This window comes from Dryas octopetala, chromosome 1 (genome assembly GCF_963921425.1).
Source record: "Dryas octopetala chromosome 1, drDryOcto1.1, whole genome shotgun sequence".
Lineage (NCBI taxonomy): Eukaryota > Viridiplantae > Streptophyta > Magnoliopsida > Rosales > Rosaceae > Dryas > Dryas octopetala.
In genome coordinates, this window is record NC_141366.1 from 1,577,980 (window position 1) to 1,596,895 (window position 18,916).

General features: G+C 37.1%; 2 protein-coding genes across 2 annotated transcripts; both read right to left on the reverse strand.

Annotated features, from left to right (window-relative positions):
• Positions 1 to 569: 569 nt before the first annotated feature.
• Positions 570 to 5,968, reverse strand: LOC147296193 (putative WRKY transcription factor 2). The gene is made up of 6 exons (XM_086236277.1): positions 5,480 to 5,968; positions 3,891 to 4,426; positions 2,701 to 2,871; positions 1,626 to 2,497; positions 1,370 to 1,528; positions 570 to 1,280 (listed from the first exon to the last, which is right to left on the reverse strand). The coding sequence occupies exons 2-6, from the start codon at positions 4,335 to 4,337 to the stop codon at positions 707 to 709; spliced, it is 2,223 nt and encodes a 740-aa protein (XP_086092403.1). The 5' UTR covers positions 4,338 to 4,426; positions 5,480 to 5,968; the 3' UTR covers positions 570 to 706.
• A 6,162-nt stretch (positions 5,969 to 12,130) lies between these two features.
• On the reverse strand, positions 12,131 to 17,017 carry BRL1 (BRI1 like). Its single transcript, XM_086228744.1, has 2 exons — positions 16,800 to 17,017; positions 12,131 to 16,531 (listed from the first exon to the last, which is right to left on the reverse strand). Exon 2 carries the CDS (start codon positions 16,292 to 16,294, stop codon positions 12,644 to 12,646), a length of 3,651 nt encoding a protein of 1,216 aa, XP_086084870.1. The 5' UTR covers positions 16,295 to 16,531; positions 16,800 to 17,017; the 3' UTR covers positions 12,131 to 12,643.
• Positions 17,018 to 18,916: the final 1,899 nt, after the last annotated feature.

Sequence of the window (18,916 nt, forward strand, 5' to 3'; positions counted from 1 at the left end):
TTAATATCCTCATATTTAGACCTCAACATCATTGTGTTGGTGATCTTTAAAATCTATATTTTTACATTTTTTAATATCCAAAACTAATTTGAATATTAGATATTTAAGGATCACCGTCGTAGAAGGTGATCTCCGGATCACCAATGGGTATTTCGGTGATCCCAAAATTTATATTTTTTATACCTGTCTTTGATGTAGCTTTGATTTTATTATGCTCTAATAAGTAACCTTTCAACTTGCTGGGCACGGATTAGGTGTTCCAAAGACTTAACAGGGAAATCTCGTGCCCAAATCTTAATGCGCTCAAACGAAATAACCAAACCCATTAATTATATCCACTAGTTCAAGTAAGTTCATGAAAAAACGTCAGCCTCATGCTTTAGAGAATGTTTTTTTTTTTCCCCGTAGCTTCCTGCTTAGCTTTCGAACATGCACGAGTTCATGAAAATTACTACCTATCTAACTTGGTTTTTTCCTAGGAGTTGCAGACTTGCAGAAGACAATAAAATAAGAAACTAAAAAATGGCATCTTCTCTTAATGATTGGAAGACAAGGTCACTTATCCCAAGTGACAGAAAAAAGGAAATTAAATTAATAAATTAATGAAGAGCTAAATGGATCATAACCAACATTACCATATATATAAATATGTAGAAATTAAAAAATTCTTTCCTCAAAAGATTAAAAAAGAACAAAGGGGGAAATTCTACATCTGTGGTCCAAGGGGAAGCCTACTCATAAGTTGTTGGTATACTGATGAACCATTGGACATGTTTAGACCAGGTTCTGACATTGGCTCCACTTTTGGTTCTCCTTTGGGCAACATGAAACCCATTTCATTGACCTGGCGCTGTTGAGCAAAGTATGGATGATGAACAGGGAAAGCAGGGAGCTTGGGTTGGCCAGGACCCAACCCAGCCATTGCCAGATTGGCCAGGCCAGGCTGGTTCATTGCAAAAGAGAAGCCATGGGCAGGCCCCAGCTGCTGCCTTCCAGGTAGGCTGAATAAACCCATTGATGCAGGCCTTTCAAATCTCGCCATGCTGTTGTGAACTTGTGATGGCTCCGGCCTATGAGGATGGGTTTGAATGGCAGAACCAGAAGCTTGGCCAGGTCCGGTGCTGGAAGTGCCGGAATTGACATGACTACTATTGCGAGCAGCAGGAACATCATGATTGTGCTTTCCCTCGTATGTGGTGATCACTGACTTCAGGTCATGGGATGCTCTCTCCACATGCTTCCTCACTGTGCAGCCAGTATTGGTGCACTTGTAGTAACTCCTGCAGAAAAAGAATTTCGTTTCATCCTCATTACATGGTAAGAAATAACCTTGGATAAGAAGAACTTGATCATGATAAGAAGTAATAACCTTGGATTTGGATTTCCTTTCACAACTTTCTGTCCATACTTGCGCCAACGATATCCATCATCGAGGATGTCTACTTCACTGGTTGTCTGGACCACAACTCTAGGCTCACGAATGGCTCTGGTAGCTCCACTCATTTCTGTTGCATAAGCTTCAATTTTCCTGAAACATCATACAACATAAAGACACTTTTATGGTGAACTCAGTGCTTAATACTTGAGATTGTTCACCAAAAAAATCGAAAGAGGTGAGCAGTAACCTTCTTTTCGACTCTGATTCATCTCCTTCACCATCATAACCCAATGAAACGCTGCCATGTGTCCCCCGATCATCTTCATCTTCATCATTAGAGAAGGTAGATGATGCGTCCACCACATCACCTGATTCAAGGTGTGTACCATTCGGAGCCTGCATAGAAGTGGATTGGTTGCAGTATTCAGGGCCCATAGATGCTGATGAAGTCACCTCAAGGTTTTCATGCTTCCAATCAGGAGCTACAACAGTTGCCTTTTGTGTACTTGCCCAACCTAAATCACCATCAGCACCACTCTGTGGTCCAGCTTGTTCAGGGATGTCTGGTCGCATATCAATGAGTGGGTTAGAAGATCCAATGGCAGCAGATCGGCGATTGGGAGGAGGTTTAGGGTGGTTATGGGCCCCCTTGTAGATGATCTCTGTTATATGACCCTCATGAGATCGTTCAACCTTTTTCTTAACCTGACAATTTGGATGCGTGCACTTGTAATAACTTCGTGGATACTCACTACCTTTAACTTGTTTCTGTCCATATTTTCTCCAATTATATCCATCTTCAGAGGGTGTACCACCAGCAGCAGCAGCCATGGAATCTCCACTGCCTCTTTGATCTCCTTCTTCATCTGGTTGCTCATCAAGAGGTGGAGAATGTTCAATACTGCCACCAACAGTATCAAAAGCCCTTGGATCTGCAGAGATAATATTAGCTCCATTATCTTTTTCAGTTGATGTGCGAGAGAAGTTTGCCTGGAGCTGAAGATTGTTTGTATTCTGGTTTTGAACTTTGGTTGGTTCTATACTTTGAGAAGAATTTTCTGACTGGACTGACACCTCGATGCTGGGAAAGGATTGCCGTGGAAGAGTGGCTGAAGTCATCTGTATACAGGAGGCAAAAATTACTTATGAACTCATGAGAAAGATGATGAACTGAATGCATTTACGTCTTCAATGGAAATATACTAGGACTCTACTGTAAGTACAGACCAATGGTTGTCTAATTTCACTAATCACATCAATAGAACTCGCATGCACAGTTGTCTTTTACAGTGAAAAAAAAAAGAAGATGATGTTAAAATTACTTTGCTTGTTGGACCGAGAAAGAAAGAGCCAGATTCTGCAACAGGCTTGAAAGCAAATGAAGTATTAATGTCGTCAAAGAAATTAGTTTTATCAGGGGCCTCTGTAATGTTACTTCTGCTATGACCATTGGAGACAAATGAAAATTTTCCAGTTGTTGGAGATGGCTGTGCCTGCAATGAAATCCAGAAGAAAAATTCAATTTATGGTAGGACAAACTTCAGTGAATCTAAAATGTGCTTTTAGAATTGATCACAACAGAAGCAAACCTTAGCTAAAGAAAAGCCATTAAACAAACTTTTAATAAATTAAACCAAATCTACCTGCCCTATTTTAAAGGAAAGAAACCCCAAGTCAAACCACTTGATATGATGCACTACAAGAATATGATTTTTCAGTTAACTTTCCCTGAAGGTGCTCAAATCAGACCAATGTACAAGGTATGAATACAACAGGTTAATAGTTCATCAAAGTTTCATAACATCCCTGAACACAAGATACAGATATCCACAATTCAGCATTCAGGTTAAACATAAATTATTGTATAATTCAAAATTATGCCCAGACAATGAAAAATTGATGATCATGGTTTTATAACATCTTCCGATGGTCCTACCATCACGATCATGTGAACAAGAATTATTTCAACAAATCTGTATGCACAACTTGAACTTGACGAAATCAATTTCCTTTTTAGTACATTAGAGGGCCATTGAGCCTATGGGCTACACAATAGGAGGTAAATAACCCTATACCATCCTATAAACCCCCAACCCTAGTGCAGGCAAGCTCTGATCCCAGGTCTTTGGGATGATGCCCAGGTCTTTACCAACTAAGCTAGCTGGCACCTTCAATAACATCAAACTTTTACCATATCACTAGTTTTGTTCCTGGCGGACGAAATGAAAAAATATCTTGATCCAGATTTTATTGGTATAGGAATAAGAGAAATCTATGCGTACTAAACCCCCATGATGGTTCGCTTTAATTTTTTATATGTAAGGGAATTTCGCCCCTAAAGAACTTATTAAAGAATCAAGACAGTTTTGCAGCTCATTTCAACGTTGATTCAGTTCCATCTCTTGAAATTTTTGGGAATTCTGAAGAGAATGAAGCAAAAATTAATAAAGAAGCAAAAAATAAGAAAAATAGTAATTAAGCAATACAGATATTTTCAAACTTTTAGTCTTACCAATGAATTGGAAAGGAAAACAGGAGAATCTAGCAATGTGGTTGGACTGAGACCAGGGGGTATTGTCAGATAAGGAGACCGAATGTCAGAAGTAAGAGAAAGGTCAGAAGATCTAATGCTTTCTGTATTCAGCCGCGGAGCATTAAACCCAGCTCTGGCTGCCATCCTTTCCACAAGCCCTCCACGTGAGTTTGACTTGTACTCTGAAAATGAACCCATTTCAGTAAATTCGTCGCCAGAAACATTGCCCTGTGACAAATGTTTTGTGTTGGCATTTGCTTCTCGAGATCCCAGGAAGAACTCCTCAGTCTTATTACTGCTGGGAGGTTCGAAGATTGATCTTGAACCAATGTCATCAACTAACATTGAAGAGAAGAAGGCTCTTGGGCTTGGACTTGGGGGCACCCAATCTCCAATTATAGCACAGTTATCATCAATGCCAGCCATGAAACGTAAGCCCGTTTGCTGCTTTCAGCTCAAATAAGGACAACTAACAATCAACACGTTGCGACAAAATCCAACTCCTGAAAGTTTTACTATGAATGCAAAACCAAAGCAAATCCATTTCAGCCCCACATAATTTTAAATAGCATGCAAGAATTTATTAAAAAATCAATATACCAGAAATGCACATTGTGACTTGACGTTTTATTAGCTTGCAGACAAACATCACAGTGGGGAAAAAAACTTTGAATTTTAGCTTTCCAATTATATAAGCATCCTGTTTTAGATAAAGCATCATTTTTATTTTTTGAGGGAGTGGATGGAGAAGGAAGAACTCTAACAATCAAAAAACATAGAACATAAAACATTTTCTATTACCTTTAATTGGCTGGGCATTCTAAGGAAGCAAAAGCAAAATGAGGAAAACAAGTATGAAGATACCCTCAGGCTTCATATGAATTAAGATTCCATCACAATTAATATAAGAATAGTTGTGATTGGGAAACATTAAAACAACAACTTTGTTCTCATGGACTTTTGTTTTTAGAAGAAAAAAAGAAAGAAACAGATTTAAGACAACACCCTTAAATCATATGCATAATTGATAATAAATGAGATTAACAAGGCAAGGCCACTCATAAATTTTCAATCTTAAAGTGTAGGTTCACGTTGTAACGGGACAACGTTACAAGCATACATTTCAAATTTGAAGAATTGTAAAACTCGAATGATTTGGATATAGTAGACCCAGTTTGCTAGATCCTTACTCCTCATGAAGATCTAAGCATGAGAAAACAGAAAACTGAACACCTTCCCTCCAACCCCAAAAAATGGGAAAAAGGTTATTAATTTTGATGATATTCATTGAAGGAAAACAAACCCATGTTACAGAATTCAGAGAAGGGTATGTGGGGGGGTCACAACTATTATCATTACCCTCATTGAAAGATAATATAAAGTGAGGTACCTGAAGTTTACAGGCAAGGCATTGATGTCAGAGATAAATACGAATTTCTCAAAATTGAGAGACAGGGAATACAGAAAGAGAGTAATAAAAAGCAGATTGGATGGAGAAAGAGAGAGAGTGAAAGGAAAGAGAGGAGGGTAAAAGAAGAGATAGATTAAAAATGATTAAAGATGATTACCTGAGTGATTAAGAGTCAAGGCCCAGATGATGTTGAAGGAGACCAAAGACCAAAACTCCTCCTTTGACCACCACTACTACCCACTACCTCCCAACCACCCTACCCCTTCAACCCTCAAAATTTACTTTTTTATTATCAAATCTCCTTTCTTTCTGTTCAACTCGGATGAAACCCAGAAAGGGAAACAATGGAAAAACTCCTCCTTCCTTGGTTCCTTATCAAATGGAGTCTCTCTCTCTCTCTGGTTTAGCCTAAATTGATATTGGTATTGATATTGATATGATGATGTTCTTTGACAAAATTACAAAAAGCAAACCAATACTTTATTGTTATTATTTTTTTAATTCAAAAAAACAAATAAAGAAAAAGGAGAAAGGAGAAGGGGGTGAAGTTGTAATGGTGGTGGACCGGAAATGGATGGAATCTTTGAAGAAAGAGAAAGAAAACAAAAAACAAAGTAACACCACAATCAACAGACACAGAGAAAAAGAGCTCAAAATCAAATCTTTAGTCTTTACAATACATTGCATTGCACCCATTTTCTTCATCTTCTCTCCTGTTACTGCCCTGTTAGAGACAGAATTAGACTGCTCATCATTCCCATTTTGGACTGGGCTCTCTTGCATCTACCCAATCACAGCTTGCCACCTGGTCCTTGTCTATTACATTCAGGGGCATTATGGTCAAAAACCTAATTCATGATTAGCTCGTGTTTGGAGTAGGATGAGAGTTGGTGGCAGGTGATTGCAGCCTGCTGGTAATAATTGGTTTTTATTTTTTACTTTTTATTTTTTGAAAATGAAAATGAATAATAGAAAATATGTGTAACGCTGGGATGTCCAGAGTGTTTAGCTGCCTAACACCTGTTTCAGCACCCTTCGAATGTGAAAGGATGTTGTAACTGCCTGTTCCTGTTATCCATTACAGATTTACACTTCAGCTTTTCTCCTTTTTTCTTGTTTGTTAAATATATTTTTCCTATTAATTTTGGATTTTATTACTATTATTATTAAAACATTATCATTACCTACCAATTTAGTTTCAATCACTGAAACAAATTAGATTTTTTTTTTTGGTCGAAGAAACAAATTAGTATATAGATATATAGAAATTGCGAGTATAACAAATGGAATGACATATATTTCTTATATTTAATCATTTAAATAATTTTTTTGGGTCTGATAATCAAATATAAAAAAATAAAAAAAAGTAAGTGAAAACATCAACAAAACAAGCAATTGAATTTCTTGGCCAAAAAAAAAAAGCAATTGAATTTCTTAGGAAGAGGACAACTAGTTAAGACAATGTCATTGCATAGGGATGGCCGGAGCTCTCAAGGATGTAAAATTGGAAATGACATTTGAGAAAAGTGCCATCTGCTAACATTTTAAACACAGAATCAACAACTCATGAGAGAAAGACCCTTCAGTTAATAAGTAGAATGTTCAAGCCAAAATGACAAAATTATATATATTATAATTTTTTTTAAATGATTTCAAATATACTCTTCTTTTTCTCTCTCCACTTTTTTTATTCTTATAATACCTTGATGGAATAAAGTTTTTTTTTCTTTTTCTTCCCGCCCGTTTACTTAGTACATCTACAACCCAAAAAAATCTATAAATTAAACTAACTCGTGTGATGAAGAGTTAGCAGACAAATTAGAATTCAGTATCACGAATTCGATTCTCTCTTTATGTAACAAAAATTATAAGTTTGATCATTTCAGCATTACTCTTAGAAGCACGAGTTATTTAAATAGTTAATAAAGCCTAAAAAGGATGGGTTGATAATGAATTGTAATCCCTAAATTTATTCTTTGTTGAGTTAGAATAGAATAATATTATATTAGGAGGATCCAATTCTGATCCAATCTGACCATGTAATGTGGTACACCGTTTCAATTAAGGTCTGGTTTTGAGTTGTCCACTTTGCACAAAGTTATTCCTATGACCATAGTTTAATCATGCCTCTAATTATGTACTTCAAAGAACTGAAATGGCAGGACAATATAGTACCTAAAGTAGCTATAATATTATTGGTGTTATTGTCCATGAACTTTAGTGGGTCATAATTCATAAACAATAACAATCGTTGTAGAGTGCTAATGGAGATAATCATGATTCATAAGTGGAGGTGGCAATTTGTGTTAGTCCGTGTTCGTGTTGGATCATTTCATGTTCGTGTTAAATATTAGTTACTTATAATTCAACATATTTATATAATTGTGTTGAATGGCTCATTCATAACCTAATTTGTTTATAATCATATCAATGACTCATATATCTTGTAATTTAAAAACTTAGACATAATTTCTTTTACTTTTAAATCAAAACTATCACTTATGCATTATTTATAACAAAAATTTATTTATTCATGATACTAACAAAGCCATAAAAAATAACTATATATAATTATACAATGACTCATACAATACATGAGAAAATTATTCATTTTCTTCATATAACACTAGTTAAATGTGTTTATCGTATTACACATGTTTGACACTAACTAGACCCGTTTATTAATTATTTGTATTTAGTGCGTCGTGTCATATCCGTGTTTATGTCAAGAATCGGTCTACGCACACCTGCTAACTTCATGTCAGATTTATTAAGTCCGTATTGGATTCGTGTCAGATTCTATCGTATCAAAAATTGCCACCTCTATTCTATGAGTGGTTTAAAAATACTTAGGAAAATTACATAAGAAAAAAAAATCAAAAACTTAATGAACAATAAAAGCAACAATGCCAAAGCCTCCAATTCATGTAAAATTTACATCAATTAAGGACTAACAATCATATACATGACTACGTGAGCATTTAACTGCAGCCAACCATTTGAGCTATGAATAATGGATCATATTATGTAAACTGTAGGATTTCACGAGTGATGAATTACAACCTACAAGTTTTGCTTTCAGCAATCATTTATTTATTTTGAATTATTCTCAATTATTAAGTAATTCGTTATAAAATATACATTAATCAATTACTTATAATCATTCAGGCATAAATAACTGACACGTAAATGCAAACTTTCAGCATTAATGTAACATTAAATTAAAAAACAATGATGAAAGATAAGTAGATATGAGGAAAAGGATTGAGCCAAAAACTGGCACCGTAGGTCGGATTAAGGAGGGAAGGTTGTTTTGTTTGGATGCGGTGAGAATATGCCAAATGGAAGCATGAGAAGTACTGAGAAATAAGAAAAATGGACTCCAAACAAGGCAACATTAGAAAATGAGTCCACAGAAGTCCACATCCATACGGACCGTATCCATAAGTTATAACCACACAAAATATCAATTTAACAGCTAACAAACAGCACCTTGTCTATCTCTTACTCCTACATGGCTACATCTTCCTTCCCTTCATGTGACACATTTAATTTGTTTTATTAAAACATTATAAAACTTAAAGGACGTGTCCCCTTTTTTTCCATACGACTCAGTCAAAAAGATGCTTTGACAAAGTCTTCTTCCATTGCAATTCTCCCCTCACACTGCGGTTACCAATGTTTTTATCAAAATCAAACTTCTTACTCCTCCATGTGCATTTACTTCACCCTTCCAATCATTCATTTGTTTGCATATAACATACGTATACAATATTCTTTCGTACTAACCCATTATGTGACAAGTACTCAAAGTTCAAAAGTAACCATGAAAAGGAAAAAAACAAAATTTATATACATTTATTGTGTTTAAAAATTGTCTCCTCTGTTTGAGAACTTGAATAAGAGGAAGAATCATACTAAAATGTCGCATTGAATGGTGATTCCACAACAATGGTCATATTTTATTTTACTTATTTATGCGCGTAAGAGATTGAGAGTCGTAGATAAGATCTACCTGAATCAATATGGAGCAAAATAGAATCCAAGTCAATCAATTGTGTTTAGAGAAATCATATTTGATTAATTAAAGGCGGAAGTTATTTCATCCACTCTCCATTATTGAGTTGACTATATAAATATGTTTTGGATAAATTTTTTTTATTTTACTCTTTTTTTGAAAAAAATTATAAAATCATCCAGACTCATTCGGCAATGTTACTAAAGAGTTTGATAATTTATGAACGAATATAATGACAATGTTTTTTAGAATACTACTGAATGCATTTTTCATTTTCATTCAGTAGTTATTTATTGAAAATTTCGTTAATATTCGATAGTTAGGTATCAAATAATTACAAATATTTTAATAAATAAATGTTAAATGACTCGACGAATAAAATTGAAACTTTTTTATTTTAAAAGTAAAATTTAAATTTAAAAATAAAATAATTAATTTAATAATTTAGAGCAATCAAAATAGTACTAGCATTAATTAATTAAATTGATGCATTTTAGAACTTAGTATTGTCTAAACATGGTTAGATGGGCCATGGATGACTTGACTTGGGTTGAGGGGAAAGACTAGCAAAAAAAACAGTCACAGAGAAAGACATGCATTGATAAACAAATGGAGTAAAATCTAGATAACCAACTTGAGTCAGAAGTCAGTAGTCAGTACACAGCAGTGGGAAAACCTGTCTTCTTGTCAGCCTGCCTGTGTACTCACTAGTCACTCAACGGTGGGGGACCAATATTGGGATTTTTGAAATCAGTTTCTGCTACCACTGGGCCTCAGTTTCCCAATCCTTGCAATGTCCAGCCTGCTATCAAAGGCCCACCATCAACTTGGGCCTAGAGGCCCAATTTCTTGTTTTGGATCTGCCACTGGCCCTTCTGAACTTTAAACTTCCAGCTGAATTTCACCTTCTCTTGGAGCTGCAGAAGGCCCATGGGATCTACACACGGTTATTCTCTGGACTTAGAAGACATTATAAAGCTCTTGAAAAGCTTGCCACATTAGAAGCATAATCTTAACAGCAACCAAGGCTCTTGAAGGTCAAGAATGGTTATAAGACTAGTTGTTGGTTCCATTGAAATGGTTAAATTCATAGGCTGAGAACCATTCATGGGCTCTATTATGAGTACAACATTCCGAAACTGAGGGAACACAAAGTCACACACAATTGGTAGTATCTGCAAAAATTTGATTAGAAAAACAAATAAGCATATGGTTAGAATAACCAATTATATATTTGTTAAAGAGGAAGTCACTAAAAAGTCCAAAAGAAGTGTGAATTAAGAAGTTTTTTATGGGGCAGTACCGACAAGAAAATCTGCACATAATCCTCAAGAAAATCCATGGTGCCGAAAGAAAATGCAGATATTATGGTGGTATGTGCATAGAGCTACTAGATTCCCAAAAGTAAGCTCCATAAAGTAATCTAAACGAAGCCCTATATATGAATATAATAGATGACCTTCATATTCATATGCCAACAGAAAAAACGAATCCACATGCTTTGTCATCATCACACAAGACAAATTACTGCCAAGACTTCAAAACCCTTGATAAGTGTCTGTTTGGAGGGTTTCTGTGTGAAATGCTTTTGTTCAGTAACGCTTTTTGTGTGCTTCTAACAAGCAAATTCCATGGTAGACCTCAGAATCTCATCTTGAACTGCTTCTCTCTTATCTGTACCAGGACCTTTCAGGAACCAATTAAACTTCAACAGCTTTCATATTTCCTGGTCTAATTTAATCAACCCACTTGCTCAATCAACAGTTTCTGCTGAGACCACCCTCAAGTACTAGGCCTTGTACCTCAACAGCTAAACAGTAACATAAAGGTCAAGCAAGTGCTGAGCCAAGTGGCAGATAACTCCTATAAATGGCACAATATGATGTTGTTTTTAATGTAACAGTTCAACATGGGAATAAAATAATATTAAAGAAAGAAACTCTAGAAAGTAAGGATAATAGTTCAGCAATCTCACCCCCAAAGAACAGTCCAGATTATTTGTCTGATGTTGTCATGTACTGAAGGTAGTGCTGACATTGTGAAATTCTCTAGCAATAAAAAGAAACTCTGTTATAAAGTCCAGTCAGAGACTGTGCTATAGGGAAATGTTTAGGTACAACAGTCTGGTTATTTATACTTCAACAGGGTCACAGTCACACGGCTTATAAACATCAATGATCATGAATGCCTTCAAAATTTTATACAGATTCACACAATTTCTTATGCTGATGGTATTCCACCACTAAAATTTTGTCAGAATTGATCCACAAATTACTTTGCATCAACCACATAGATGGATATATCTGATGCCTTATCTTGTTAGTTGGTTCATAAAAGTACAGACTACATCGCAACCATGTAAATCTTGTATTGCACATTTGCACATAGATGTAAACCATGTAAATCTTGTTAGTTGGCTCATAAAAGTACAGACCACATAGATGAAACCATGTAAATCTTGTATTGCACTGCCAGATTCATAAAAGTACAGACTACATCGAGAATCAACAATTACATGCATAAGTTACCATCTAAAACCAAAGGCGAAGACGAACTTTCCAAACAGGAATTTCTAGTTTCATGGGAAACTTCAAGAACTTGTGCATTCACTTTCATATTATTAACAAACATGTCAAACCAATTGGACATGATGATTTGGAAATGAAAAATTGCTCTTGGTAACTTGAATATGACTTTTTTCGAATTGGGTTGAACAGCACCACAATGGCAAAGAATGAGAGATTTACGAGTAGAAAATAGAATATAATCCATATTATTTATCAATGACCTTTGTGGTCTGCTGCAGTGAGGTCATAGCAAATTGAAAGATCACCAAAATAACGGATTTATAAAGCAAAAAAGTTGCAAACGATACAATTATGATTTCACTTACTCAATAGTGCTATTGCTACAACTTTACAAAACGCTGTTCCCACATACCAGCTTTCTATAAACAGAAACCAATTGTGATTGACAATGGTAAAACAGTAGTGAGCAAAACTGTGAGAGGAACATAAGCCAAATGGAAAGAAACAAAGTTTTTTTTTTTGAAGCCTTAGTTATAGACATGATTTTCCAAATGAAAGAATATGTACTTTTACCCACTTTGAGCTAACAAAAGACTCCATTACTTTGTCCTCCCTATGCGTTTCTCCGACTTCTCTCTCTGATTTAGCGTTCTATTATATACAGTCCGCATAATGTGAAGGGTTGATCAATCCCCATCTTCAATTTCAGAAGCTTAGATCACCATAGCTTTCGAGTCTAATTGGAGTTGGATGTTACGAATGAAGTTTCTTTCTTTTATGGTTCCTCAATAACAGTTTCTTTCATCGAAAAGCCATCAAGGATATCATTTTCTGAATCAGCCTGAAGCTCTTTAAACATAGCCATAACCTGAATCATGGTTGGCCGCCGGAATGGCCTGTCATCTAGGCACTCAAAGGCAATGGTTAGATACTGGTATAGTTCAGCCTCACCAGATTTCTGTGTCAACAACTCAATGTCCAGTATCTCATTACATCTCTTCTCTCTCTGAAGCTGCTTTGCCCATCCAACCAGGTTGTTGTCATCACCAAACTCTGAGGTGTCTATAGGCCTTTTTCCTGATAAAAGCTCTAGCAGTATAACACCATAACTGTAGACATCCCCTTTTGTTGTGCATCGAAAACTCTGGTAGTACTCAGGGGGAACATAACCTGGAGTTCCTGCAAGGGTGCTCACACTGAGATGAGTATCAAGGGCATTGACCAATCTTGCCATGCCAAAATCAGATACTCTGGCCTCAAAATTTTCATCTAGAAGAACATTGCTAGACTTCATGTCACGGTGGATAATATGAGGTATGCAACTGTGATGAAGGAATGCTAGACCTCTAGCAGACCCTATGGCAATCTTCTTTCGCGCTGCCCAGTCAAGCCTTGAAGCCCCTCCTTTAGACCTGTCATGAAGAACAGACTCCAGACTTCCCCATCTCATGTACTCATACACAAGAAGCCTCTCCTCTCCAATCTTGCAGTACCCCAGCAAAGGAACCAGATTTCGGTGCTTGATTTTCCCTATAGTTTCCATTTCTGCCATAAACTCTCTGTCTCCTTGACCTGTGACATGAATAAGCTTCTTAATTGCAACAACACAGCCATCTCCCAGTTGTGCCTTGTACACCTCACCAAACCCTCCAGAACCTATCATGCTGTCGGCGCTGAAACCATTGGTGGCTTCGAGTAGATGGGCAAAGGTCAGCTTCCGCAAAGGCTTCTCAAATGTGGCTATGTTGATGCTCAGAGGCTCAGGAACACTGGAAAGTTTCCAGCTGCTGCTACCTGAAGTTGGAAGACTTTCAATGTATTTCTCTCTTTTTTCCTCCTTCTGCTGGTACTTCTTCACTCGATATAGAGCAAATGCAAGTATGAGAATACAGAAGAGAAAGAATGTGATGCCAATGACCATTCCTGAAGCCATAGACAGCTTCTTTCCCCCAACTTCGGAAGCTGCTGTGTGTCTCTGAGAGCCACACGGTGGCAAGGGTACCCCACAAAGGCCAGAGTTATTCTCATACCTGGATGCCAGGAAAGTGGTCAGCTGACCTCCGGAAGGGATGGCACCGGTGAGGTTGTTGTTAGACACATCAAGGTCACTGAGAAAAGTGAGACTCCCCAAGGACCCTGGGATAAACCCCTGAAGATTATTGTGAGAGAGATCCAGGACTCCAATTGCTTTCAATCCTCCAAAGCTATCAGGAATGTTTCCACCTAGCTTGTTGTGTCCTAGATTGAAGACTTGCAGATAGGACAGTGTGCCTAAGTTTTCAGGAATGGTTCCAGACAAGGAATTGTAAGAGAGGTCGAGGTAGATCATGCTGCCATTGCTGGTGAATGTGTAAACTGTCCTGCCAGAATAAATTCTAGTTGATGGGCAAGAATGAACCATAGGAAAGTTTTCAAGTCGCTCAGCCCGGATTCCCTCAAACTCAACTAGTCCTCCTGCACCCCTGCAAGCTGTTCCACCCTCATTTCTCACAAATACAAATTGCTTCCCAGAAACAATTCCAGGAATGACTAGACCAGCTTGGTTGGCAAGCTCCGGAGGGATAGAACCATTCAGGTCATTGCTGTTCAAATCAAGCCAAATGAGGCTCTGGCACTTGCCAAGCTCTGCTGGAATCTGTCCAGAGAGTGAATTGTTACCCAACTGGAGTATAGCAAGCTTAACGAGATTACCAATACCAGAAGGGATGTCTCCGTTAAGCTGGTTGCTAGATAGGGACACCCAAATCATATTGGTGCAGTTGGCAATTGACCGCGGAATTGTTCCGGTGATGACATTATTGTTGAGAATCAGAGTTTCCAGGTTTCCTCCTCCATTGGTGCAAATGCCTTCTGGGATTTCGCCGGTGAGGTTGTTTGCCCACATAACCAAGTCAGAGAGGTTTGGCAAGCTCCAAATTTCTGAAGGAATTGGACCACTCAAACTGTTGAAACTAAAATCAATAGCCTTCAAGTTCTTGCAGTTCCCTAGACCCGAGGGCACACTCCCGGTGAGAAAATTGTTGGCTAGTAGTATCTTTTCCAAAGCTGAAGGAGCATTGGAGAAGCAAAACCCTGAAGGAATGTTGCCTGTGAAGGCATTAGAACTGAGATCGAGCACTTGAAGCCGAGTTCTGTTGGTAAGAGGCAGTGGCACAGGACCAGTTATGTTGTTGAATGCTACATAGAGATATCTCAAGCTAGGGAGCTCACTCACAATAGTACTAAGGAAATTTCCAGAGAGCTGATTGCGACTAACATTGAGACTAACCAAAGAAGAGCAGGCTGCAAAACTTGAAGGCAACCCTCCATAAAGATTGTTATCAGAAATATCTAGCTCCTGAAGAGTCCCACAAGCTTTTCCTAGTTCAGCTGGAATCTGACCAGAAAAATGATTGTGACCCAGAAAGAGTTGCCTCAATTTCCTGAGATTGCCCAACAAAACCCCCGGAATTTTGTCCTGCAGCATATTCTTTGAGAGGTCCAGTGTCTCCAGAACCTGACAGTTACCAAGGCTTGAAGGAAATTCATCCCCAGAGAGTTGGTTGTGTGATATCTTCAGCAAAGTGAGGTTGCTGCAAACCCCAAAATCAAAGGTGGAGAATTTTCCCGAGAAATTGTTGTTGGAGAGATCCAAATGCTTGAGGGATGGTGAGGCTTTTGAAAAGAAGGTGGGTGCAATTTCCCCAGATAGAGCATTGTATGAAAGGTCAAGGGTTGATAGGTTCTTGCAAGACAGTAGAGAAGCAGTCAGTTCTCCGGCGAGCTTGTTATCGGAGACGTTGAGCAGGTTCAGATTCTGACATGTTGTGGTCAACAGGGATGCATCAGAAATCCGATTACGAGAGAGGTCGAGCTGGAGCAGAGAAGGACCGAACCGTAGACTGCCTCCAGGAATCGAATTGCGAGAGAGGTTCACGTAAGCAAGACTGTCACAATCGGAAAGAAAAGATCGGGCTGGAATGAGCTCCGAGATGTTGTTGGAGGACAAGTCCAGAGTCTCAAGACTGCAGACGGTGATATTGGAAACAGAGAGGTCAGAAGCAGAGAAGGAATTGCCTTGAAGATACAGGTGTTGGAGGGTTGGCAAGGCTGCGAGAGTTGGGAGGTGTAGAGCGCCAATGAGACCGGCGTAGGAGAGGTTGAGGGCGGTGACGTGGCCGTCGGAGGAGCAGGTGAGGCCTCGCCATGAGCAGAGAGTGGTGGGATCAGAATCGGGTTTCCAGTCAGCTAAGAAGCCATGGGGATCAGAGAGAACAGAGGATTTCTTGAAGGCCAACAGCAGCCTCACCACATCATCATTCTTGCTCTGCTCTTGTTGTTGTTGAAGTGAAGGAGACAAATCTCTGGCACCTGAGGCCAAATTGAGAAGCAGGTTGAAGTGGAAAACAAGCAGAAGCAGAGAAAAGCAAAAGCATCCCATCATCATGTGTTGTTGTTCTGTTCTGATCTCTCTATCTATTCGTCTCTCTTCGTCATTTTTGGCTTTGGCTGAGGAATCTTTTTGTTGACGACTGACTGACTGACAACAGCACCGCCTGAAACTACCAAAATTTAAATCGATGGTGCTGCTCCTGTTGGCTTCTTCATTTTCAGATCTGAGCTAAACCTTGTATTTTTCCACACATTGCTTTAAAGTGGGGGCCTTGCTTGGAAGAAGCTGAAACTAAAATGGGAAAATGAGTTAAATAAATGAATAAAGAAAAGGGTTGGTGGCTTAGGGTGAAAATCACTATCAACTATATATATCAAACATGTATGCAAGTATCAAACTTGAAATAAACTCATCAAGAAACTAGATTTAAGAGATTGTGTATATAATTAATGAATAAAGTTAAAAGTAGTAGTTGGGGTGTTGAAGACTAATAAAGGGCTCCTGCTGAGGTATAATGGACAATCAGAGATTGTGTCAAGGAAAGAAGAGAGGAAGATACCTCGGAGAGACAAGAGTTCGGGTACGATGTTCAGATATGTCGGGCTTGACAAGTTGATAATCAAAACCCAAAGTAGTACACAACAGTAGCTAGCATTTCATTTCAGTTCCTAAGCAATTTCATGTGTGTGACACACACACACACACACTCTTTTCCTCTGCAGCTTCACACAAGGCTTCAGTGTGTGCATGACCAGAAGGGGAAATGACGAAGAAAACAGTAAAAAAAGAAAGAAAAAAAAAAGGAGAGAGAAAAATGGTTTAGGGAGGGAGGTGGGAGGAGGATGAAGGTGATGCTTTAGAGGAAGTAAAGTGAGAAACAAACAAGAATAGAATACAAGACAAGTTGGTGACTTGGGGGAGAGAGAGAGAGAGTAAATTGAGGGGGGGCCCATGTCTTTTTCAATTTTCGGGTCCAGTCAAACTTTGGATATGATTCCCTCTCTATCTCTCTCTGTCATACTCTGACAATTTTGGGGCTCTTGGATGGTTGGACGGATTACCCCGCACGTACGTCTCTACTCTCTAATGCCATTTTCTACCTTCTTTTTTTCTTTATTGTTATTAATAATACTATTTTCGAATTAAATTCATACAAATTTTATAAATATACGTCATCGAATGAATATTTACGGGTAGGGTAGGGCCGGATTTGCGAGTGAAATGAGTTCTCAAGTTTTAGTAAGGATCAATCTTTTCTTACGTATAACACTTTTATTTCTATTTTTTAGAAATCTTACGTACAAATGTACAAAAATTAGGATTATTTTATGATGCTTGATGCTATCAATATGGATATGCACGTACACACAAAATGTTATAATTCATATTTTTTTTGTTCATAAGTTTCATATACCATAAATGTTCAGCACATACACTTCAATAATTATGAGCACATTATTACATAGGTAAGATCTACTTCTATATATAAGATATTTGGTTAACAATGTAATTAGACTTTTTCGATTCTAAATACCAAGTATGTAAAACAGTAAAAGGTTGTATATATTATTTGGAGACTTTGGTAACACAATCTTTATTTTTTGTTTTTTTTTTGGCCGCAACACAATCTTCAAAATTCAAATCCCAGGATAAAATTCATTTTGAGATCGACTCAATATATTAACGAGGTTAAATATTTATTAAATAGAAAAATCTTAGGAGAAAATACTATGAATATCATGTCTTTGTATCACATTTGTGGTACCATATAATGTGGCTTTTTAGCCACCCTTGATCTCTTCTCTTCTCTCTCTCTCTCTCTCTCTCTCTATCTATCTCTTTCAGTAATGCTACACTTATCACATTTTTATACCACAATTTCATACCATCTTACATGGCATTCATACATTGGACACTAAAAATTTAAAAATAAAACTTTAAAAAAAAAAATACTCTTTCAGTGAAGTAATGACACATCAGGTGAGATACAAATGTGGGAAAAAAAATGTGGGATAATTAGCATTATTGATCTCTTTAGATTAGGAAGTCACATCATGTGATACTACAAATGTCGTACAATGACATAGCCCCCTTAACATTATTCTATTAAATAAAAGACAAATAATAAAAAATATATATATATGTTAATGATTGCATAAAGAGGATTTGTCTGTTGTAGCTCTCTTTATATATATATATATATATATTGTAACTTATTACAAGTTTTTTTTTTTTTCTATCTTTGTCTTGAACATGCATGCGAATCTCTTGGATTTAAATCTTAAATCTTATCAATTAAAAAGCTGTCACTAGCTATCAAGTAAAATCTATCAACAACAAGATCAGAAGTTTCCTTATTTATTTCGAATCAATGAAATCTTTTGAAATATATGTATAATTATTACTCCAATATTTTGATGTTTGGAGATAAGAAGAGGAGAGAGAAAATAAGCATGTACTTCATTCTTACGTCATACAATTGAATGTATGGTACAAAAGATTATATTAAGAAGACCTAACAAATTAATAATTCCCAAGCAAAGACTTCAATTAAGAAATATAAAATGACAAACATATATCTCTCTAAAACTTTGAACAATTTCAGTAATATATTTGAAATTAAGGGCATTTTCATAATTATCTATATCCACTTATAAAAAACCTATTCTCATCTCA